Source organism: Ammospiza nelsoni, chromosome 18 (assembly GCF_027579445.1).
Source record: "Ammospiza nelsoni isolate bAmmNel1 chromosome 18, bAmmNel1.pri, whole genome shotgun sequence".
Classification (NCBI taxonomy): domain Eukaryota; kingdom Metazoa; phylum Chordata; class Aves; order Passeriformes; family Passerellidae; genus Ammospiza; species Ammospiza nelsoni.
In genome coordinates this window covers 5135741-5159512 of record NC_080650.1, presented here as the reverse complement: position 1 = coordinate 5159512, position 23772 = coordinate 5135741, and the positions used below count along the sequence as shown (strand labels likewise).

Sequence of the window (23772 nt, the reverse complement as noted above, 5' to 3'; positions counted from 1 at the left end):
CACTGAACCCTCACTGCAAGCGCTGTGCTGTGAGCGGCTGTGTTGGAGTGAGCGCTGTGGAAGCGAGTTCAGCAGCAAAGCTCAGCGCCTTTTCCAGCGAGGGGGCTGTGATTCCCGATGCTGCTTTGTCTCACTGGGCTGCTGAAACTTAGACAATTTTAACAATTTAGTGAAAAAAGAAGCTATTGCTTTTGTCTTGAAGTTACACAATAAACTCCACATATATCAAATCTACATCTTTATTGAATCATCTGGATCAGCAATCAGAGTGAGGAGGGAAGAATGCTCCTGCTGCTTATCCTGGGAGAGAGTTTGGTGTGCATTAGATTTGGATTTAATATGATGCTTTAAACTTTTCTAACCTGTTAAAAAATATAATTGGAAGGGTTGCCCCTGCTTGGCCTCATGTGGATGATAGAAATTCTCCATTGTTTACCTTGACTGACTATAATTTTTAATACTTTTTACTAGAAAATGGTTCTGCTTAGAAATATTTTCCTTTGTTTTATAAACATTATGTAGCAGTGTGCTTGTCGACCTTTATGGCATATATTAGAAAAAGCAAGGGACAGAATTTTCAGTAGTATTTCCTCTTGCTGTAACATACTAAAATATTTAGTGCAGGAAATGTGTAAATTTATTGGCATTTCAGTAACAACTGTGGCCAGTGTTTGCCTTTGCATCCACCGTCTGTCTGGCTGTTAATTTCTGGTCTCTAGATTTACCTGTTCTCATTTCAGTGGATAATGTAGCTGTGTTTGAATGAATGCAGATTCCCTATCTGGTTTTTATCCTGGTGCTTCCTTGCCCCAAAGGGTGTTATTTTCTGATGCCCACTCAGTTGCAAGGAGAATTATAATGGGGTTGTTTTGCACACACTTGGTGTGAGGATCTGCATGAGACCGACTTTGAGGGAAATGTTTCTTGAAATTGGTGTGTGAATGTGCTTCAGATATTTATGTATGATGTAAAAGGAAATGAATTAGACTTAGTATTTATATATGAACTTGGATGACAGCATAGATTTATTTTGATCTGTGATGTATTACACCCAGTCTCCTCTTACTTTTTATGGTACAATACCTGTTTTTTTACCAATCACCTAGTGGAATGCTCAACCGTAGAACTGCAAATAATATTTTGATAAAAAGTGTTATTAATTAGCAATGTCTATAGATACAATTTGTTGTTACTTATGTAGAACAAAGAATAAGGCATCAAACAAAAGTCTAACCTGAAACTAAATAGGCTGCTTTTATTTGAACCAGCTGAGTCCCAGCCTCGGTAGTATTCTATACCAGGGAAAGGTTTTGGTACAGTAAAATGTCTTTATGTGGCCATATAAAATTTTAGTACTAGACAAATTACTGTACATTTTCAGTCAATGGTTTCTCGTGTATTTCTGTTAAATCTGAGTGTGAGGAGAGTCTCCTCAGAAAGTGCACAGCCAGTTCTAAAATGAATCTTCAGGTGGCCTAACGCGTATGCTTTGTAAACGCTAAATTTACCGAAATACCAGAAACCGTTTCATGCCGTAATTTCTCAAGCGCATTGAGAATACTGAAAGAGACCTGTCAAACTGGAGGCAGAGGCTCATTCCCTGTTTTATCCCTGGTACAGAATAGGTTGTCCCCGTGTGTGTTTCGGGCTGGAGCGTGTTGGATGCAGGCAGCGCGGGCGGTGGGCGCCAGGCGCCCGTGGAGCCGCCTCGCGCCGCGGCTCCGGCCGGCATCGCCTCCCTGCCCAGCTGGTCCAGCTTTTCCATTGAAAAATCTACACCCCTGAAAAGAACGATCTTTGCACCTGTAAAAACACACGATTAAGGTTTGCTGGACAAGTTGTGTTGTTTATTTTTAAATAAGAAGTAGTTTTGTTTTTTTGAGAGGCGTTTTTAAATGAGAGCCTCTGTTAGTGAGGGCTGTTCGGAACATGGCTGGCTGTGCACCAGATCTTGGGTAAGGGACATGGGGAACCTTATGGAAATCAAATGGGTGAAGCTGTGGAATCACCCAGGAAATTCAAGGTCTGCCCTCACCTTTTTGGTCTTGGTTAGATTTCTCAGTTTTTAAAATGCGATTCCAAATTTTTGCTGTTCTGTAGATAGACCCAGTTTACACACAGTGATTAGATGACTGGCTTATATAAAAATACTGTGATTCTTTGTAGTTTGCTGCTTTTCCTTTGCCAGATGCTTTTGTGTTGGTGCAGTTAAAACATTCTGAGTTATTAGTGGCCTTTTAATACAAAGGATTTGGGGTTTTTTTTACAAATTTAAATATATTTTATGGATTATATACCAATGTTCCAAAGTCAAATATCTTCTAAATTTAAAGCTGAGAATTGAACAGCTGGAGGTCTAATCCATTAATTTTTACAAGCTGATTTCTTAATACTTCAAAGAGAACATCTTAGATGATACTGCTTTACTGTTCCCCTCTTCAGCACCCCTTCTTCTCCTCTCCCTGCCAGTGCCCTCTTCTCTAAGGCTTCATGTTCTGCTCATCTCCTGGCAAATGACAAAAGCATCTGGATGGGGTGAATGCATTTTCCTTAGTTGATGTAAGAAGTTTTAAGACTCGTTGGTCTAGAAATGTGCCTTAGTGTTGCATTTGCTATCCACGCTAGTGCAAAAATACGTGGTCACCACTGTTCTGTGTTTCTTTCTTGTACTTGGGTTATTTTTTGTAGCAGCACGGGCATTGCCATGGGAGTATTTTAGCTCTGTGCTTGTGCCCTTTTGGGATGCTTGACTCACACGTAGGGCTCATCCCTCTCTGTAGGAGTGGGTCTGATCTATTTGGAAGTAACATTTTCCCAAGTTTTGCCTTGCCCGCTGCCGCTGCCGCTCCCTGGGATGCACACATGCACATCCATCAGGGGCAGCTCCCGAGCAGGAGCTGAGTCCTGGCTGCAGGCTGAGGTGCTGCCCAGACCCTGCAGAGGGGCACTTCGTGTCTGTTTGTTTTCAATTCCAGCAAATCTGTTTGTGTCTGTTCAGTGTTTTAATGTAACACCACCGAGCGTGACGCTGGGCGGTCTACATTTTTTTATTAGCTTTTAACATTTGTCAAAAAAAAAGCTTTTTTTGGTTTGGTAAGCAGAAATCTGGTTATGTTTAAGTGCTGCTTTGATAGATTTTTTACATTGAAATAACTGCAGTTTATTTGAGTTTAAACACGGACAACACGTGTGGGAGCTCGAAGGGCTCTGCTGGCTGTGACTGTGAGCGATGGGAGAGGCCTGCCACAGTCCTGCTCCTGCGGCCACTTTGTGTGAACCTTGGGATATTTATCTTTTTTTATCCCCCTCTGTGTTTGGAGCATTTAAAATACAAAAGGAAGAACTTTGGTTTTTTTTCCTTTTAACCCTCCTACCTTCAGTTCTGACTGCTGGGCCTTTAGGACTTGATCCCCTTGATCCCAGCAAAGCCTGTGATTGGTCAGTAGTTGGAAGACAGCAGGGTTTTTTGGTGGTAAAATATATGTTTTCAGAGTTAAGTCTGCATTTAATTAATTTTGTGAATTAGTATTCACAAAATACTCGAAAGCATTCTGTTGCTAATAGAAAGATCATCCTGAGGCTGGGGAAGCACAGTTAATTGAAAAAGCAGCCATTTGTAAAGTGAAGAAAATTTTAAAACATTTCATACCCTAATTAAGAGTGTACTCCTGAGTTAAAATTGAGAATATTAATTTGCTGTGTGAAGCAAATACATTACAAAGTCCTGGAAAGAGTCATATCCTTCCTTCCTCCTTAAACCTCTCCCAAAATGCAGTTTCAGAAGAAAGGCATGACTTTTTTTCTTTTTTATAATATAGCCTGAAACCATTTTGCTAGAAAGATGTAAATTGATCTATTAACATAGGAAATGGAGGTTGGGCTGGGGTTATTATCTGGTCAGAATTTTAGGATCTCTTTCCTAGAAAAATCTTCCACTTTTTTTTTTTTTTTTTTTTTTTTTTTTTTTTTTGGAGGGAGGGGTGGGTGGGTATAATATTCCTCCATAATGGCATTTAAAAGCCTTTTGGTCTCAGGTGAGAGCAGTCAGAAGAGGCAGAGGATGCTGTGGCACAGCTGTGCATCACTGCAAGCAGTGCTGCTCCCTGGGGAATGGGGCTGAGCCTTCCCTCCCCTGCGCTGTTGGAGGTGAGGCTGCGAGTGGGAACGGGCAGGGAGGGAATGTGTGCAGAGCTTTCCTGCTCCTCCTGGATGGCTCAGGCAGGGAGGGAATGTGTGCAGAGCTTTCCTGCTCCTCCTGGATGGCTCAGGCAGGGAGGGAATGTGTGCAGAGCTTTCCTGCTCCTCCTGGATGGCTCAGGCAGGGAGGGAATGTGTGCAGAGCTTTCCTGCTCCTCCTGGATGGCTCAGGCAGGGAGGGAATGTGTGCAGAGCTTTCCTGCTCCTCCTGGATGGCTCAGGCAGGGAGGGAATGTCTGTACAGTGTTCCTGCTCCTGGCTGGATGGCTTGGGCAGTCCAGGCATCGCCGTCGTACTGACCGACATTGGGGTCTGCGTGTGATTTAGAGCGCAGCAGAGTCCATATTCAGGTCCCACTTTAGGATTATTTTTTATTTGAGATCATATTTATTGCACCATAAATTGCCACGGTGCTTTAGAAACCTGGGAGATGTTCCCACTGCTAAAGATTTACTGTCCAAATGAGATGAAAGAGGTGTTGTTGGGCTGGGCAGCTGCCGGTTCAGTGCTGGAACATGGGGTGGTGCCACCAGGGCTTGGGCAGAGGATGCACAGTGGAACTGGAGGGCACTTGGGTACCTAGGAGAGGCTGGCACACTGGTGCTGAATGCTGCTGGGTTGGGAAGTGTGTGTGAGCAGGGAATGAAGGGCTGAGAGCATCTCATCCCACCTGGTGATCTAATTTCTGAGTGGATTCCTTGTTTGGTGAGGATGGCGCGGCTGTACTGCCCTCTCCGGGGCAGCATTTCTCCTCTCGTGGAAAAAATAAACGCAAATTCCAGTTATGGCACTACTGATCTGTGTGTGAGTCAATTTCTAAGTAGGTTTGTCAGTCTTAGCAACAGGAGAAGAGATCTAAATGTTGGAGAAGTAGTTTGGTGCAAGGTTTTCACCTCTTCCAGGTGCCTGGGGTTGGAAGCATCACCAAAGGAGGGCTTCTCCTCCCTGCTCCCCTGGGTGATGGGAGAGGAGCACCCAGACCTCAGGTCTGAGCTGCCCAGTAGATCACAACCACCTGGTGTGACTTATTCCTGGAGTGGTACTGAGCTGATAATTAGAAAAAAGATGGCTCTTAGACCTGCCAGGCAGCCTGGTAACTGCATCTAATAATACTGATATTTTTTATCTGACTCAATTGTTTTAATTTTTACTGGTGCTAAATATTAGGCTGAAAAATGTTTTTTGCCTAGTCTGAAAAGTAACCCAAAATTTCAGACCAAATACAGTTTTAAAAGAAGATGATAATAAATGGGCCTATTGATTGTATTCTACAAAAGAAAAAAAGGAGTTCCCCAGTAATTGTAATAAAAGCTACCACAATCTATGAGACAATAATTCTGAAACCCTTTAAAAATAGTATTATTATTCAAAGTTCAAAGCAGCTGGTGTTTTATGATAGAACAGATTTTATTTTTGCTGGATATAGGGTCAAACACTTGCAGCACATTTTTGATTTAAACAAACGAAAAACACAAATGCTTTTTTGAAGATAAAATCAGTAAGATTTATTTCTTTTTTTCCTGGATGCTATAGCTCCCTTCTCTACCTCTAAATATAGGCACATACTTTTCTTTTTGTGCTGGGAGAAACCACACACAGCCCAGCTCCCTGTGCTCTCCCTGCCATGCCATAGTTCTGGAGGCAGAGGAAAAAAGGGCTGTCTCAACTAAAATTCAAATCTCACATGAGCTGCTTTGAAAGAGGCAGATCACAAAAAAGGGAGAATGGCAAAACATTTCTTCATTCTGGATTATTATTGAAGTTTCATCCCATCATTTGCCAGTTCTTTGTGCTGTTGGCAGGGTGGGTGTGAGGATGGTGGCTGGAAAATGTGCAGGGGAACAGGGGAAAGCTCAAGGGCAGCCCTGGTGATTTAGGTGAGCTTTGCTATTAAACTCCTTGCATCAAAGTTGTCTTGTGTGTTACATGACAAAGTGGTGTGTCCTGTAGATAAATCCAGTTCATGTTCTGTGTCCTGATGTTCCTTATTTTAGCTGAGGTGAGAATGGGAAAGGCAGAAGGGAATTTGCTGCTCCCAGTGCCCCAGGGCAGGTGACCATGGTCCTGACTCTGCCAGGGCTCCTGTTCATCCTGTGGACCAACAAACAACACTTTGGAAATGTGAGGTTTTAACAACACAATGAAGTCTTACTCCAGACAATTTTCCAGATCCTCTAGTGATTGGTGTAGTTTTCCTCGAGTGGCTGATGCCAATGGTGCTGCAGTGTTTCTCTTAAGGAAAAAGAACAGATAAAATGTCTCTTTTTTGAGCCAGACACGTGTGAGCCTCAGAGCTGGGAACGTGCTTTGGGAGATTGTGATACAATTACATTTTATGTCTACCTATTAAGCATAATGAAGGGTTGGTTGCTGGCCTTAAATTTGGAAAGAGCTTACTGTAGAGCTTAAACCAGAAGTAGATTCCTGTAATTACTGCTTTGCCGTGCGGAGTGTGGCGAGGTAGAGGGAATAAAAACTGTTCATTGTCCAATTGTATTTCCATAACTGCTACACTTTTAAATGTCTGTTTTGAAAGATAAAATTTTTGTTATACTAATTTTCTGAAGTAAGCTAATAAAAGGCAATGCAGGGAAAAAAAAATAATAGAGGTGAAGAATGTCAAATGAACAATGCTTAGAAAACACAGAGCTTCAGCTTCTTCAGTGAGCCCTGCTGCGGTGCTTGAAAAGTCGGTGGCTTTGTTTCTTAAACACAGGGCCACTGTGCTGTTGTGGTTTAAATTCACTTGAATACAAGATCCTTGATGATAAAATGAAGAATTTTTAAAACTTTCAATTTTATGGTTGCTTTTCTTTGTGCTAGATTAGGCAAATGGGGTAGAACTCGGAGCAGTCAGTTCCGAATCTGCTTTTGCTTTTACTTGACGTTGTTCTTGCTGTGTGATGGCAGTATGTCAGGGAAACTTGGATCCCAGCATCAGCTGTTTGGAATTATTGTTTGGATTATATTCAGTTTCAAATGGTATAAAACTGTAGTGAGAAATGAGCATTTGTTTATGCTGATAAAATGAGTCTTTCATAGCATACACTTGTTTTGGTTGAACATACTAGTGCATGTTATAGCTCAGAATGTCCGTTTTTTCAGAGGGATAACATGGCCCCATTCTGCTCTTTGTGTGCATTTGGGACTGGGAACTGCATCAAAGTGGAGGTGTTTCTGCTTCGAGTAAGGAAGAAGAGAGGGAATACCGAAACTCTTCTTGGCCCTTAGGAAAAAAAAAAAGCCCACCCCAAAGCCACATCCTTTTTCCTCTCCCCTTCAAAAATTTGGCTTACATCCTTAAGAGAGAGGTTTTTTCCTTTTATTTTCAACCATCCTTTAAGGTGTGCTCTTCTGGCCTTTCTCCAGTTTGTGGAGCTTCTCTTGGAATAAGTTTTAAGGGGTTGTATTTGACATCTTAGTGAAGGCTGCTTTCCACAGTGGTCTGGCTCAAATAGAAAACTGAAAAGTTCCCACTACTGAGCTGTAAAGGAATACTGGAAATGGGTTATGCTGAAAAAACCATTTAGATAAAAATGCAATTTTCCCTTCCACATACACTGCTAAGAATTAATAGCACATTCTTCTTAAATGGGTAGTTCTGTATTATATTTTCACCTTAATTAAATTCTTTCCAAAACAGGAGAGTTTCATTTAAAAATGTAGGGCAAAATTAATCTGTCTTTATCTGCAGTGCTTTAAAATATGGGATTGAGTTCCATGGGCTGGGCACTCCATGGAAAGCAGATGTTGGGTTCCAAGGTGGGTGTCCCATCTCAGGGTGTACTCCTTACCCTGCTGTCACAGCTGGATTTGGGCTGTCACTGTGCTGTGCATGCCAGCTGTGCTTTCACAGCTCCACTGCTTGGCCAGCAGCCACCACACAGTGGGGACATGAACGTGGCACTTACCAGGGCATTTCTGCCAGAAATACCCAAAAAGGGAGAAGGGCCAAGCCCACTGTGGCCTTAACCTGTGCTGGTTCATTGTTGCACACCTGGGGCACAGGTGGTGAGCACAAGTGTGCCATGGCCTGGAACAGCATCAGCAAAAACACAGAGACAGTGTTTCAGTCACTTCCAATATGTTCCTTTTCTGCAGAAGATACATAAATGTCTAATGAAAGAAAGAAGGGGGAATCCTCTGTGGTAGCTGTGAAACTGAAGTGGAGATGCCCCCAGGAAGATTTGCCAATTCCAGCTAAGAGAAAACCAAAACATATATTCATGCTTTTTAATGGTTCCATTTTTGGTGGAAGGTTTTTAATGTAATGGTGAGAACAGAAGTGTGTGGAAGAAGTAGGACTGATAAATTCTGCTTTAAACTGCTTTTCACTGCTGAGTTACAGTGGAGAAAATGCTTTATTAAATAAAGTGTTTAGTGTTACCATAGTTTTAATAAAATGGTTCCCACATATAAGCAATGCTCATAATGGTGGAGAAATGGACAGGATTGATATAACTCAAAGTTTCCATGTTAAAAATATAAATTTTGGTGGTAGTGATGCTGCACAGCTTTTGAATAATTTTTGTGACAAATTACCCTTCAGGGGGACTGTGCTTGGGCTTTCTCCTAAAAGGTGAGATACAGGAGAGGTGTGAGGCAGTCTGACTGAGTCTTGCATCCACCTAACACTGAGCTTAATCCAGATTCTGTTTTTGAAAGGGGTATTTATAGTCATCTTCCGATAGTCTCCTAATCAAACAGCAGCAAATCTGATACTGCTCATTAGGTGCATTACAGAACAGCTGTTTTTTTAGTCACCAAACTTGCCTTTTGTGATTCATTTTCTGTGAATCACCCTAGTTCAGCAAAGAGTGCAGATCACGACTTTTACAGCCGAATATGCAACTTCCTGGAAGCAAATGTCAAAAATTTGAATATTTTAGTGTAGTGCCTTGTAAGTTGCAAGTTTTGTATTAATGGGACATGGGCTCTTCTGTAAAACTTCACTCCCTGGGACAAGCATGGCCATCAGTAGGAGTGTGTGCTCCCTGGTGTGAGTGTTGCCTGGTTCCGCTTTAGGTGAGACTTTCTTAGTTGTCACTATTTAATTTTTTCATGTTTTTTATGTTGGTGCTCGGTGTATCTGCAGGCACTCAGCATGCTGAATGATGCATTTAAACATTGGCTGCCACAGTAAAAATCTTGATGGCCATTGTTTCAATCAAAAAAACTCTTCTCATCTTCAAAGTCACTGTTGTTACAATAATTTTCTCTTTGAACGTGTCAGGATTCTGTCTTTGATTATAGACTGGATTGTCTCTTGTCATTGCATAATGATTTTTTTTTTGGTAGGCAGAGACCTTTTTCAGTTCCTCACAGTTTATCCCCCATCCCAGTACTACTTTAAAAAAGAGATTATGTTGAAACCAGGTATTTAAGAATATAGATCCTCAAGAAAATAACTGGTTTTGACTTTATATTTTTCTGGGAATTTTATAAAACTGATATGAATTACAGATTTATTTTACAATTTGAACTTAGACTTTTAAATTTTCCCTTTCCCCCCACCCCTTCTTTTGCTTCCTATTGGACCAGAAGTCACTATTACAGAGATTTTCTGCTACTTTTTAATTTTCTCTTTCTGCAGGAACACAAAAATAATTGATCTCTGTAATTGTGCCATCACATGGATGGATGGATGGATGGATGGATGGATGGATGGATGGATGGATGGATGGTGGTTTAGGTGTCTGACTTGGGGGCCTGAGCAGTGCTGCCAGACTCTCCCTGCTCTGCTCCCTGTTCAGGACTGATGTTGAGCTTTGGGAAGTGCTTGCTGAGGCCTTTTCTGCTGGAAGCTGTTTTAGGGTTAGGTGGTCTGTCCACTCTATAGGATCCAGAGTTTCCATTGCTGTTACAACCTTGAGAGACCTTACAGCTCTCTGAGCATTGTGGTGGGATGAAGGCACCCTGAAAGCAGAGCTCCTCTCTTATTGCTGCTGAGGTGTGGAGTGACTTTCCAGCTTTCTGTACAAAAATGGGTGACACTAGAACTGCATCAGGCACTGAAGAGACTTAGCCCTTGGGAAATGGGTACTGGGAAATGTGTAAGAATGGCAGAAGAGTCCAGGTGAAATTTGCAGATCCATGCCTGGTTGTGATTACGTGTGTGCTGGCTTCCAGCTGGTCACTCTAAAGCTGTCACATGATGGGTGCATTTCCTCAGAGGTATGACCAAATCCAAGATGCTCCCTCAGCCTCAGTGAGGGTTGCCTGCATGTGTCCTTGCAATGGAAGCCTTTGCCACAGAATTACTAAATCCTGACTGTGGTTTTGCCCTTGTGTTTGTAAGGAAAGAGCTAAAAAGGATTCGCTGTGTCTTTAAACTTGCAGATCCTCAAAACCTCCCTGGGAAGTAGAAGGGGGAAGGGACCCTTTAGGATTAATTAAACAGAGATGTCTTGCTGTAGACTTCAGGGTTTACTGATAAATGCCAGCCCCTCACCCACGTCTGGTGGTGCTGCTGTTATTTAATCAGGGCCTTGACAAGGAATCTGAGCAATCTTCCCTTTCTCCTCCTCTGTTCCATTTATCTGTCCTCCCAACCTGTTTGTTTGTGTATGGTTAAGTTTTCCATGCCAGGGAGAAGCAGAGTGGAAATGTCAGGGGTCAGGCTGCAGGCAGGGCAGGCAGGAGCAGGCAGGGAGCAGAAAGCCCAGCTCTGCAGCCTTGGAGTTTCTGAGAAACCGGAGACAGGTTCTTCAGGCACGATTAACTCCTTCAGCACAGCTGCCTTCTGCTTAAGACCTGCAGGAAGGGAGGCAAGGTGGGTGCATTAGGACACTGAGCTCAGACTCCATCCCTCTATCCCTGCAGTCCTGTGGGTAATGGGTGCTCCTGCTGCCATTTTGCTCACCCTGTTGTTGAAGCCTTGCTGGCCCATCTGCCTTGGCAGCTCTGCTGCTGGGGGATGAGGCTGTGTGGATTCAGACCTGAGCAGGATGGCACATAGCAGAATTTACTGCAGTACTGTTAAGGATACCTGAGTTATTTGGCACATTTCCCAGTGGACAAAATGTTCATCCATGAAGGGCATGATGCTGCTGTTCAGAGACATGCCTTTGAGTTGACACATGACTTGGGTTTGTCACTCAGAAGTTAGTTAAAGACCAGTCTGGACACACTTGGATTCGGAAAAACTAATTTTGATGTTGTATCAGTAGACTTGGTATGTCACAGGCTCTGTGATGGTTCACAGGTGCATCAGCCCCAGCTGATGCTGCCATGGTGGCTGGGGTTGGGTGAAGTTTTGGCTGTATGAGTCAAGCTGTTGAACTTGCACTTCATCCCACCTGTGTGAGGGAAAAGCCTCATTCAGGGTGGGGTGGACGATTTTGTTTGTTTGTTGGGTGATGCCTTTGCATTTGTGTTGTGGCAGTGATCAGGTGCTGCAGAGCTGAATCCTGCCTGGTTTGGCAGTGTTTGCCTTGCAGGCAGTGCCCTGCCTGGCACAGCTGCAGGTCCTTACACCCTGCTAGTGGGATGGTCTGTGCTTCTGCACTGACCTGATCTAGACCAGGATAACAGCCCTAGTTACAGATGGGGTAGGAGTGAATCACAGAGGAGAATCAGAGAATTGGGTTGGAGGGGTCAACTCATTGCAGCTGTGGGCAGAGACACCTTTCACTAGACCAGGTTGCTCCAAGCTCCATCCAGGCTGGCCTTGAACACTTGCAGGGGTAGGGCAGGCACAACTTCTCTGTGGAACCTGTGCCAGTGCTTCAGTACTTGCTGAGGGAATAATTTCTTCTCAATATCCAATCTAATCCTGCCCTCTCTCAGATGGGGGATATTCCCCCTTGTCTTGTCACTCCAGGCCATGGTTAGAAGTCCTTCTGCATCTCTCCTGGAGTTCCTGTGGGCTGCTCCATGCAGTGCAGTCTTGGGGATGTGCTGTGCTCCCTGTGCCAGTGCTGCTCAGCCCCGTGTCCCTCCCCTGCCCTTGACAGGAGCAACTGGGGCTGCTGGCCCTCACTCCCTGGGGAGATGTCACAGGACAGAGCCCACACAATCCCCAGCAGAGTTAGGATGAACTAATTGTCTGCTGTTCTTTCATTTTCCGGGAGTATTGAAATTGTTGTGGGTCATAAATCACGTGAGCATATGGCCGGAAGGAGAACACAGGCCCATATTTCAGCTTTGGGCTGGAAGATGAGACTGTTTGTCCTGTGTTGTACAGGCCCATTTTGTTGATTTACTGGCCTGTGAAACTTTAGAGTTAATTTTTTGTTGAAGCAAGGAAAGTCTGTCTACCTGTGACTTTCCTGCTTGAACAGCTGTTTGCTCCTGATTCGTTGCTATTCTGAGAATTTCATGAAGACTTTCCACAGTGATGTGACAATTGGAAGTAAAAGATGAGCTTATATTTCTCTTATCCTAATAGTGGCACTTACAGCTGTACAAGAATGCCAGGTTTCTTTGTGTGTTTTTTTTTTTTTAATGCTGAATTTCCCTCACTGCCATTGCTCCTCATTTGGTTGGGCATTTCTTCTAATAATTTCTTTTTCTTTTTCTTTCCCTTCAGATAGATTTCATTTTTAAATATGCTGTTCAGTCAAACTCTATTCCTCCATCAGACTTCTGGGCCCCAGCTCAATCACCACACCTTATTGCTGCTTTAGGGGATCTTTCGGAATATGCCAAATCCATTATATGATGACATCTCCATCTCTTTCTGTAGTCAAAATTTAGGATATACCAGAATTTGGAATTTTTTTTTAGAAGAGATCTAGCAAGAATTTGGCCAGGAGGTGCTGGATTGATGGTATCAGCTCTCAGTCTGATTTGCCAGCACTTTAATGTTTTCCAGCAGAAATTTTGACCCTTCTTTAAGAAGCTGAGGCCTCCTGACAATTCTGCTTTTTATAGTTATTTTGTGCAGATTCTTTAGAATTTGCCTGTGAATTACTTGCAAGAGACTTGCAAGCAGTGATTTGGAACCCCCAGTTTTTGGGGTGTCAAGTGTCAAGCAGCTGGTGCTGCTGAGCACAGTGCAGGGAGTGACCCATAGCACCACAAAATGGTTTGGGCAGGGACAGACCTTAAAACTCATCTTGTTCCACACCCTGCCGTGGGCAGGGCCACCTTCCACTAGGCCAGGTGCTTAGAGCCCTGTTCAGCCTGTTCTGTCCATCTCTGAGTGTGTCTGCAGGTGCCAGCTTTGACCTGAGGTCTCTGGTCTTCCTTTTCTCTTGAAAGTGTAAGTGGTAAAATTCTTGATTCTTCTCTCCTGATGTGTGAGTGGTAAAATTGCTTGAACACCTTTTGTTTTCATGAACACTGTTTCCCAAAGTCTCCTCATTCACCCCTGAGACACCAAACTTCAGCTGGAGATGTCCTAAAGAGAAATGGGATGTTTCAAGGTAGGCTATAAATAAATGGCATAAAAGAGCTAATGATCCTTGATGCTGGTTCTTCTCACTAATGTTAGCCTTTGGTAAACTCTCACTGTGTTTTCAGGGATATCCCTGAACTTGTGTGGTTTAACCCCAAGCATTACTGCACATGATCACCGTTTCTTGGTGTGCAGGAGCCTCAGATGTGTGAGGCCCCTGGGAGAGATTGACTTTGCCTGTGGCAGTTTTGTGTTACGGGCTCTCGTAATTGTGAGTTATAGATGGGGCAGAGCCAGGGAGGAGACAGAGGGAAATCCCTGGCCCAGCCCTGGCAGCCAGGCTGGGTGCAGATCTGACTTTGGGATGTGAGAACAGAGGGGAGCTCTTGGGGAACAATGTGACAGAACACCTAAAAGTCTTTGGCTGAGAGACTGAAAATATTTCAGAGCTAATTCCCTTCTTTTGCTTGGCTAACAAGTGCTCATTTAATTTGCATCCTGAAACTAAATGACTATGAACAAAGTTCTTTGAAGGGAATCTTCATCTTTAATTCTGTTTTCACTTAAGGAAAATAATGTTCCATGTATGTTCTGCAAGGCTTAAATATCCTGCTTATTCTTGTAATGCCTATTTTTCCCCCACAATTGTGTCAAAGCACAAATCTGATAGAGCACTGGAATTTACGTGTTTCTCTTTCAGTTTGCTCTGTGCATAATCATGAACTATACACTGCCTTTAGAAATCCTTTGGTACACCCCTTCCCTTGCTAGTGGAAGTTGGCATTTCAACTTATTTTTGGAATGTCCAGGTGGTGATTTAATGCAGACCTTTTAAGTAGCATCTTTTTTCTCTTTTGGCCTGTCCTGAAGTAATACTAGACAGTGTCCAGAACTGGTTTTATTTAAGTGAGAACTTACTGAATGGTTTCATGTGACTTCTGTGCAATCAGAAAATTCCACTTTGGATTTTATTGAAAATCTTTTGTTTGCTTGTGCGTTCTGGCAGTCAAGAGATGGGTTTTGAATGGGCTGGAGCTGTGTGTAAAACTGTCATGTGACAGTTTGCGTACATACGAAATAAATTTGAAAGCAAAACCCAGCATTTCCTTACTCATCACGGATGTGTCATTTGTCATTCTTGGTGAAAATAGGCTCAGAGCATTTAGTTAGTGCAAGCAGGTGATGTATGCCAGCGGCATGGAAACACAGGATCAGTCAGCCAGTATTCTTTCCTGCCATGGAGGTGCTCTTCTCACGTTGGGGGCTGGATTCAGAGGCAGGGCCTTGTCTGAGACAGCCACAGCCCTTCAGAAGGAGGGGCTATGTCAGAGAAGCTGGTGCCAAAACTTCCAGTGCCAGGTTTGAGTGTCAGGGTGATGGAGCTGGTGGCTGGGGCTTAGGCAGTTCACTCCTTTCACAGATGAACAGAAGTGTTGGGGTTTTTTGAGGGGGAAGAACAACAGACCCTGGAAAATAACTTGGAGCTCCCTGAGGCTTCGCTGGTGTTGGATGGCAGCATATGGATGTTGTGAGGGTTGGGTCAGCTGTGCTGGAAGGGACTGCGGTTGCTGGACTCACGTTTATTTTCTGTTGGAAGTGTCCAGACATTATGTGACTGTTTTGGCAGTTGGTTTGATTTTTAATGCCAGTTTTCCTTGCCACAGTTCTCACACTGTGCAGAGCTGAGGAGAGCACATTGTGGGTGATGGCACCAGAGCTGACCAGCAGTTTGGAGCTGTGTGGTTGGGTTAGGCCCTGGTTGGAGGCTCAGATTTCCGTGGCTGTCACAGACAGGCAGTTGTTCACCTGCATGGGGTGGGCATGACCAGCCTGGCAAACAGCAGCACTGCATCTGGGGTGGGACCTGGTTTGTCAGAGTGATCTTTTGTTCTGTGAGATCCAAACCCCAACATCAGCCACTTCACCAGGGGGTAGGCAGGACCCCCCTCTGTGGTTTGTGTTTTGCAGGGAAGCCAGCCTGAGAGTCAGTGTGTTAAACTGAAAAGAGGAACTGAAGGTAGCCAAAAGAGAGGAAGGATGTGAGTTAGAAACAGTCCGTTGTCCCTGTGGCCACCTAGCAAGGTACAGGAGCTGGTGCTGTCCCAAGGCCTGGAGCTTCTGGCTTCTCCAGGGATGCAGAGCTTGCCTTTCTTCTTGGAGAGTCACAGAGCTGGAAAGCAGTGATTTAACAGTAGCCTCCAGAGAAATAAATAGGTGTAGGCAGTTTCACACTTGCCTGTGGAGCCATGGTGGTGTGTTGCTCTCCTGCAGGGCAGTGGCAGCAAGGTGGGGAGCAATGTCTTGTCTCTTGTCTCTGCATGGCACAGTGGATTTTACAACAGCAATGTCATTGTCCTCATCCACACATCCTTCATTCTGTGTCTTCAAGGTCATGCTACATGTAAGATGAGTGCTGCCTTTTCCATTGATAGGGTTAGCATTTTTCCTACTTCACGTTTTTTTTTCACCAGTTTCTTCTGTTTCTTTGTGTGAGCATGTGGCTCACAGTCTGACTGTAATCCTACAGCCTGACAGCAAACTCTTAATGCTGCCGTGGGTTTGGGCAGCCTCCCTGTCGTGGCGTGCACATCCTTCCATTGCTCCTGGTGAAAACAGGAGCAGGAAAAGAGGTCAAGGGAGAAAAAAGAAAAATATGTATTTGCAGCAAGCACTATGTGTCTCCTGTTATCTGAATTCTGTGCAAGCAGCGAGCTCTGATGGAGCCCCATGCCAGCTTGGAGACCACTGAAAACAAAATAAACATCTCTGTAGCACAGTCTGATACACGCTCCCTTTAGAGCCTCAGGCACCTCCAATTAATCAAGCTGTCCGTGGAGGAAGGGCCTGTGAGGACCAGAGGATGCTGCCAGAGCTGATGGGCTGATGAAGGGGTGGGCAGCAAGCAGCATTAAGGGTGAACAGACTGTGTGTTAGCCTGGGTGTGCCATGCCTTTGGGTGAGTCTTGTCTGTATTGCAGCAAAGTCAGAGCTTTAATCCTGGTTTGCAGGATATACGAGTGCTGTGGGAGGGTGCTCAGCTCTGTGCACGCATGTTTGATGGAGAGCCCTTCCTCCTTCCGTGAGAAAGGCTCTCAGAGAGCGCTCAGCTGGCTGGGCCGTGACAATAAATTGAGGGGCTGACCAAGCCAAATGGCTTCTTGAAATGTCATGGAGTGAAATGTGGCCCATACCCTGGAGCTGGGGTGTCTCTGCTGAGTGCTTCTGGTCAGCAGTGTGAGGAGTCACCTGTCCCCATTTCCGCTGAGTGAGTCCTTGGCATCAGCTGCTCACCTTAACCACCAGCACTGAATTCTGTGCATACAGAGCAGGGAGCAGCAGGGGAGAGCAGCACCTTTAAGTGTTTTACAGGCAGGGATTACACAGAATAAATGAAGTAAAAATCAAATTAAGAGGAATGTTCTAATAATGGGTAGTTGGGGCTTTTCCTTGAGTGCCAGCAGAGCTGGGTGCTGCCAGTCCAGGCACAGAGGGAGTCTGTGCCCTGCAAGCATTGGGAACAGCAGAGACATCCAGCCCACAGCAGGCACAGATTGTCAGGGGTGAAGACACCTGAAAGACATGCGGGTTTATGGTGTAAGCAGGTGCCATGTTTGTGTCCAGGAGCAAATGCAAGCTCTTGCCTCCTTGTATTCCAGGGTCAAGAAAACGCCTTTGTCAAGGACTTTGTCAGTGCTGCAGAGGTGAGGAAGGAGATTGCTCATTTGTTTATCAACACAAATGAACTAGTTGTGTTTAAAAATAAAATTTTAAAAATACAATTTCAGGAATAAATTAATCTGTGGAGACTAGGTCCAGTGTCCAGGGAAACATGAAATGTTTTCAGACCTTATTTTTCTCAAAAACTGAAAAGAGATGCTTCTGTGCTGTGTACAAATGCAGAGCTATGTGCCTGAACCAATATGTCAAACTGTCATGTGGGAGATTTGGTGAAAAACATCTTGTCCTAAGGGAATAATTTTAAACACTATATGTAGGTTTGCTGCCTCATAAGGGATCATTACTCAAATCTATTCCCTCTTATGGTAGCTCGGCCTCTGCTTAACGGGCAGGGAGTGAAGGGAAGCCCATTAACGCGTCCTTTAAGAGTGGTTATCAAATGGTAGAGGGGAAACAGATCTCTGATCAGGGAATATCGTGTTATTGGCCAAATCCTGCGATTCAGCCTTAACAAGATGAGTAGCAGTGCAGGGCCTTCACGCTCGGCTGGCCATCGAGGGCGGCGGCGGGGCCGTGCCGAGCCGGGCAGCCGGACCCTGGGCAGCGCAGCCGTGTCACAGCGGTGAGCCAGTGTAAGGGATGAGCCCTGCGGCGAGGAGCCGTGCGAGGGATCTTCACCTCCTGTTTGTCACTTCAATCTCCAAGGAGCGCTGAAATGTGGAGTGGAACCCACTCCCAACCAGACCCCTACCAGACTGTGTCTGTGCTCTCGTTCCTGTGTCTCGCTGCTTTCCGTCCTTTTGTTGGTGGTGGTTTTGGTAAAAATGAGAAGGATGGCAGAAGCAGCACCTGAAGAGCAGCATCAGATCCTGGTGTCTCAGCACAGCATCTGCAGTTGCCTTGGCTACACCAGCCCTCCGTCAATTAGCCTCCTCTCTGACAAGAACATGCACTCAATGTGTGGTAGCTGTGCAGGTGAACTTGTTTTTAATGGGATTACTTTACTTAAAAACTGGGACACCTCTGGGTTTGCAGAGTGCTCGGTGGGGTTGTCACAGTAAAGAGAACAAGTTTGTTTTTTCATAATGCATAAGAAGATGCTACACGACAAAAGAGGCTTTATATTGAGCAGCTTAACTGCTCAGGGTCTCACGAAAAAGGGAGAAGGAAGCTGGAGGGGAGGGAAGGTGTGTACACATGCTGTCTGCAGAGTAAGGTGAATGCCAGGGTCTAACCTCACTAAAGAAATGTGTTTTTTCTGAGACGATAGGCAAAAGCAGTCTGCAGTGTGTGTATTGAATTTTTTTGTGGTGCAGAACTCCTGGTTCTCTTCCTGTGTCCCAGCTGCAGGCTCCAACGCTGCTGGCCAGGCTCCTGGGTTAGTCACCACGCTGCCATTAATGCTGTGTAAACAAACAAACAAACAGCAACCTTTTCTTTTTGAAGGCTGTGTGCCTTTGCAAAGTAGAGCAGAACGAAAGAGCAGCTTCCCAAATGTGCAAGGTCAGAGCAGAGGGTCGGGCCTGCAGGGAGGCTGGGGAGCCTGGCTGGGCACTCTCTTCTGGCTGTTTGTCTGGGGCTGAATGGCTGGAATGTGTTTGGCTGGGTAAAGCTTGGTCAGAAGCTCTTGCCTAAAAGTAAACTGGCTCTGGAGACCACCACAGCATCACCAAGAGCAGTGGGGAAGGACACCACCATGGGGGAGTATTTTCCAGACTTCTCTTGGTCTTTGGTCACTTCACTGCTTTCAGTTTCATGCCTTTCACATGAACATGACATGAGCTTATAAGTGATGTTTGATTTCTTACCTCTGCTTCAGCATTTGCTGTTTCCAAGTGACACACGCTGTCCTTTGTGCAGAGTGGTTGTGCTTTTGTCAGTCCCGGTTTCTGTGTCATGTCCTTTGGCTTGGAGGGGAAGTCTCCACCCAGACCATCTCGAGATCTTGGGTGTGGAGGATGGCCCTTATTAGACGTGTACTACTTTTTTTTAATAACACAGATTTCTTGCAGGAGTTTCTAATACAGGCAGTTGTGCAGTTTAAAGATAATTTGTTTGAAAATTCCCTGCTTTCAGTGAGCTACTTTGTGACTGACAATGATTTATCTGGAACTTGGCAGCTGTGAGGCAACGATGTGGTGACACCATCTTGCATTACCTGACTAATTTAAATGTGCCGAGTCACGTCCATCTCAGCTACCAGAACTGCTCTGGACCGTGGACACTGTGCCTGGGGAGTGCCAGGACACTGTGGCTGTGAGGGAGGAGGCAGACAGGATGGCTGGTGAAACAGATCTGCTGGGAGAGTTACTGTTCTGGACAAGCATCAGGCAGTACCTCATGCTTAAGAACATAATTCTCACCAGGTGGATCAGCACAACTTTAATTTTTTGCTACAAAGGTTTTTTTCCTCAAGACAGAAATACTGGAAAATAGTAAATTGCACTGAAAATTTCCATCCAGATTGGCTTTGAGAATTCTTGTGCCAGTGCAAGCTCTGCTGGGAGCTCTCTTTGTTTTGGATTTGAATATGTCACTTTCTGTGCTCATTAATGACAGACAGGAGAGCTGGAGCTCCCACAGTGGTGTCAGTCACTATTGGCTTTGCAAACTGAGGTGAGTTCCTGCTCATCTCTTTTACTTGGGTTTTCCTCTCAAGCCAAGGAATCTTTTTCATCCATGTGAGACAGATTTTGTTTTGATTTCTTTATCAATAGTTTGCTTATGGATTTTATCCACAGCAAATGGCTTAGAAAGAATTTGCTGATTTACAAAGAAATAAGCCTAATTTTTTATTCTCTAATTCTTTGTGGCACATGAAGTTGTTTATGTAGTTGTTGCTGAGGAGCAGCTCTGTTCTCAGTGTTGGGGTGCACAGCTGGTGCAGGGGAGCTCTGGCTCCGATCCCAACCTGGGAATGTGCCTTGGCTGTTGGGGTCTCCTGCAGCCCTTGTAGAAGCACTGCTGGGACCCCTGGGCCCCTTGTGGCAGCAGTTCAGCTGTGGGACTCTTTCCTCTTTCTGTGCAGGAGAGGAAGAGAGCTGCTGTCACAAGGACTAATCTCGAGGCGCTGGCTCTTCCTGTGCCGAGCCCAGCATGTCCTGTGCAGTCAGGGAGACCTAAGAATAAAAACAGTTGGTACTGCGTGTCTTGTGAACAAATACAAGTAAGGAAAACATTTCCTGTTCACAATTTTCTGCACAATCCCATCTGAGTTTTGAATATTTTATAAATAAAAAATGTCTTAGGTATACTTGGCATTTCGGACAGTAAGTTAAATTGAACACCCGATCAAATAGTGGTGGTTATTCAGGGAGTCTGGGATTTTTGCCCTGTGGTTTTCCCAAAGCTGTAGGACTCAGGGGTGATAGGAAAGAAGAGCAGAAGCTCCTTGTGCTGGGAAGGGATCTGTGCCAGCACCTCTTTGCCTGCTGGAACTTCAGGTATCATGCAGCAGCCTCTGCTCCATGCTTCTGCTGAGCCCCTCAGTGCTGCCTGTTTGTCAAAACTGACTAAAACCACCCAACACCAACTGCAGGGAGCTGGAATCCATTTGGTTATAGATATTGTGAGCACCTTTGCCCTGCTGCTGCTGCTGGATCCTCGACTGGAGCAGCACAGGAGGGTGCCTGGAGCAAAGCAAGCACGGGCCCAGCTGAGGTGTGCAGTGGAGCTCTGTGTGGATTTTGCACATTGCAGCACTAATCCAGAGCAGGGCTGAGCAGGCCGCAGTGCTGCTCTGGAGCCTGATTCCTTCTCCCAGCAATCATGGCATCACATCCTCAGATTCTTGGTAGTTCCCGTGTGGTGGTGTTATGCTGTTTTAGATATGAGCATCTCTGACATCCTGTGATAATCAAGCATTGAAAGCTTTTTCCAGTTTAAACCAGGAACTTCCAGTTTGACATTATTTTTTAATATTATTGTGATTGTGTAACAAGCTGTTCAGTTCTAGTATTGTGTCTGGTATAGCAGGAGGTTCAGTGAAAGTAATATGAATTGCCCCATGAAATGTGGCATTCCTACACTGCTTGGCTTTGTGGAACAGGAGAAAGGTGATGGGAGTAAAAGTCCTGAGATGTTAAACATTTACAGCTGATTTTTGGCATCTTTGTCATGTTCTACTCATTTTAGCTACTCTTCACATGAACTCTAAAAGCTGGACGAAAAAGGCTTAGGGACATTGTTTAGGATGTTTCACTTAAAGTCTTAAATTTCTGTGGTTAACAGAAACCAATGATAGCTAAAGATCATACGAAGTCCTAAAATGAACGAATTTTAAGAAAAATGTTATCACAGTGCTCCTTTAAGAGGGGAAGAGGGAGACTGATGCTGAAAGTGACCACGAGGGCACGGTGGGTTTGGGGCTGGCTTCCTGCTTGGTGGTGTTTCATCATCCATTTCCAGCGGGGAAGGAAAGTTCCTGATTGCGCTGCGGTCTAGGACACACTCATCACTCCCAGGTCCATTCAGACACATCGCTGGTTTCTCTCAGGTGCTGGGTGTTCTTCTGGCCTGGTGAACAAGATCTCACTTCAGGGTGGGCAGGCAGAGCCATACCTTTGGTGGTGACTCGGAGGAGTCCGCGCAGGAGAGGGGCGCAGCCGGTGGGGAGAGGGCGTAGCAACACCGCAGGCAGGCTGTGAGTCGCTGGGGTCGCAGGCTGTGAGTTTATGGGGTTGCACATCACAGGTCTCTCCTAACCTCTCTCTGTGAACCCTTTGCAGCCCACGACCTTCCCCCGAGCAAGACGGCGGCGGCGCAGACGGGCGCGCACCTGCAGTGCCTCTCGGTGCACTGCACGGACGACGTGGGCGAGGCCAAGGGCCGGACTGCGGTGCCGACGTGGAGGTCCCTGCACTCGGACATCTCCAACAGATTCGGGACTTTTGTGGCTGCCCTGACTTGAACAAAAGGAATTATTATTTTTTTTTCTTTTTTTTTTTTTTTTTTTATTTCAAAGGGCCGCTACTGCTAGGTGGACTATTTTTCTAGGTTGGTACCTGCTTAGTGGCATATGGACTGGAAAGGGTTAATTTAAAGTAAACCTCAACTTTTTTTTAATCTTCTGCCACAGTATGTTACCAGTGTTAACCCTTCTGCAGTTAGCACACTTTTGCTTAAGATTTTCCTGCTAGACCACTTTTTCCCATTATTCTGTAACCTTGGCATACATTTATAGATGAGGCCTTTTCCTTTTTCATCTCAGTGTGTGTCCAAGTCACGTATGTCATAATAAGACAAAGATTCTCCTCTTCCTTCTTCTCCTCCTCCTTTTCTTCCTCATTTGCTTTGTTTTTCTTTTTTTTTTTTTTTTTTGTTTTTTTTTTTTTTTTGTTTTGTTTTGCTTTGTTCAGTGCTTATTAGGATGGTGATCCTGAGGAGCAGCAGTTCAGGAATAAACACCAGTGAAAGCAAAATGGTCAGCATTAAATCATATGTTACAGTGACACCCAGCCTTTGCCAGTCTCATACCAACCAAGCAGTTGATGCTCTGTTGAATGTTCAGGCATGGACCTGCCCTTTCCTGAGAGAATGAGGCTCTGATTTCAGCCTTGTTTTGCTCTGTGCCTCCTGGTGAGGCCAGGATGTTCCTTCCTCTGTGTACCCTGGGATGGAGCTCTGTCATGAATGGGCTGGTTCAGGCACAGCAGGGAAGGTATGGAGAGGTTTTTCTAAATAAGTTTTATAGTCATTATCTCTTCCTCCAAAGGCCCAGACTCCTTGTTGCTTCCCTGGGCCTGATGGTGCTCCTGCATTTCCCACTTTATTGATAGTGGAGAAGAAAATCCCCTGCACCCTGCCCACTTTTTGCCCATTTTAAACTGCAGAAAGATGCTGTTGATTGGCAGCAGGTCCAGTGTTCCCTGCACTTGCCTGGGGTGCCCCAGCCCCTGCCACAACAGGTCCCAGTGCAGTGGCAGGGGTTAGGGATTGCCCAGGTTGGAAGGTGCAGGGACCTGTGTGCCCAGGAGTGGCATTTCCTAATCTGCCAGGGCTGGGAGACCTGGTGTCAGAATCCCCCAAACTCATTCAAGGCCCCATTTCTGTCACACACTGAAGAACAGCGTTGCTGGATGCACACAATAAAAGGAAAGCCATACTTTCCTGCTTGGGCTAGATAATGCTCATTCAAAATGAAAGTTGGAAGCAAACCAGATAAAGCCACAGCTGACACGGTGGGCTGATTCTCCAGTGGTTTTATGTCACACTGTCCATGATTTGTGTGTCCCTGTGCCCAGGAGTGGCCCTGTCCTGCCCCGTGCCTGCAGCTCGCCTCCCACAGCTCCTGGAGCTCAGGAACAGCACTAGAGGATTTGTTTTGGTTGTGAAATAAAGGTTGGCCTCTCTAGGGTTATTTATTAATGATTTCACAAATGTGTCCCTGCTGAAGGGACAGAGTTGAAGACTGCTTTATATGTTATCTTTGATGATTGTGCTGGGTCTTTAATTATTTTGAGGTAATATTCTTGGTAGACACCAACGGAGAGGAAATTCTGCCTGAAAAGCCAAGGGTGGTCTGGAATCCTCACTCTCAGTCATATGTGGCTTCAGAG

General features: G+C 45.1%; 1 protein-coding gene across 1 annotated transcript in view; it reads left to right on the top strand.

Moving 5' to 3' along the window:
- Window positions 1-22488, top strand: part of MN1 (MN1 proto-oncogene, transcriptional regulator) — a 29790-nt gene extending 7302 nt beyond the window's left edge. Inside the window, exon 2 of the mRNA XM_059485302.1 lies at window positions 21943-22488. Coding sequence (XP_059341285.1) covers window positions 21943-22124 — 182 coding nt within the window. The 3' untranslated portion in view covers window positions 22125-22488. The remainder of the gene's footprint in view (window positions 1-21942) is intronic.
- Window positions 22489-23772: the final 1284 nt, after the last annotated feature.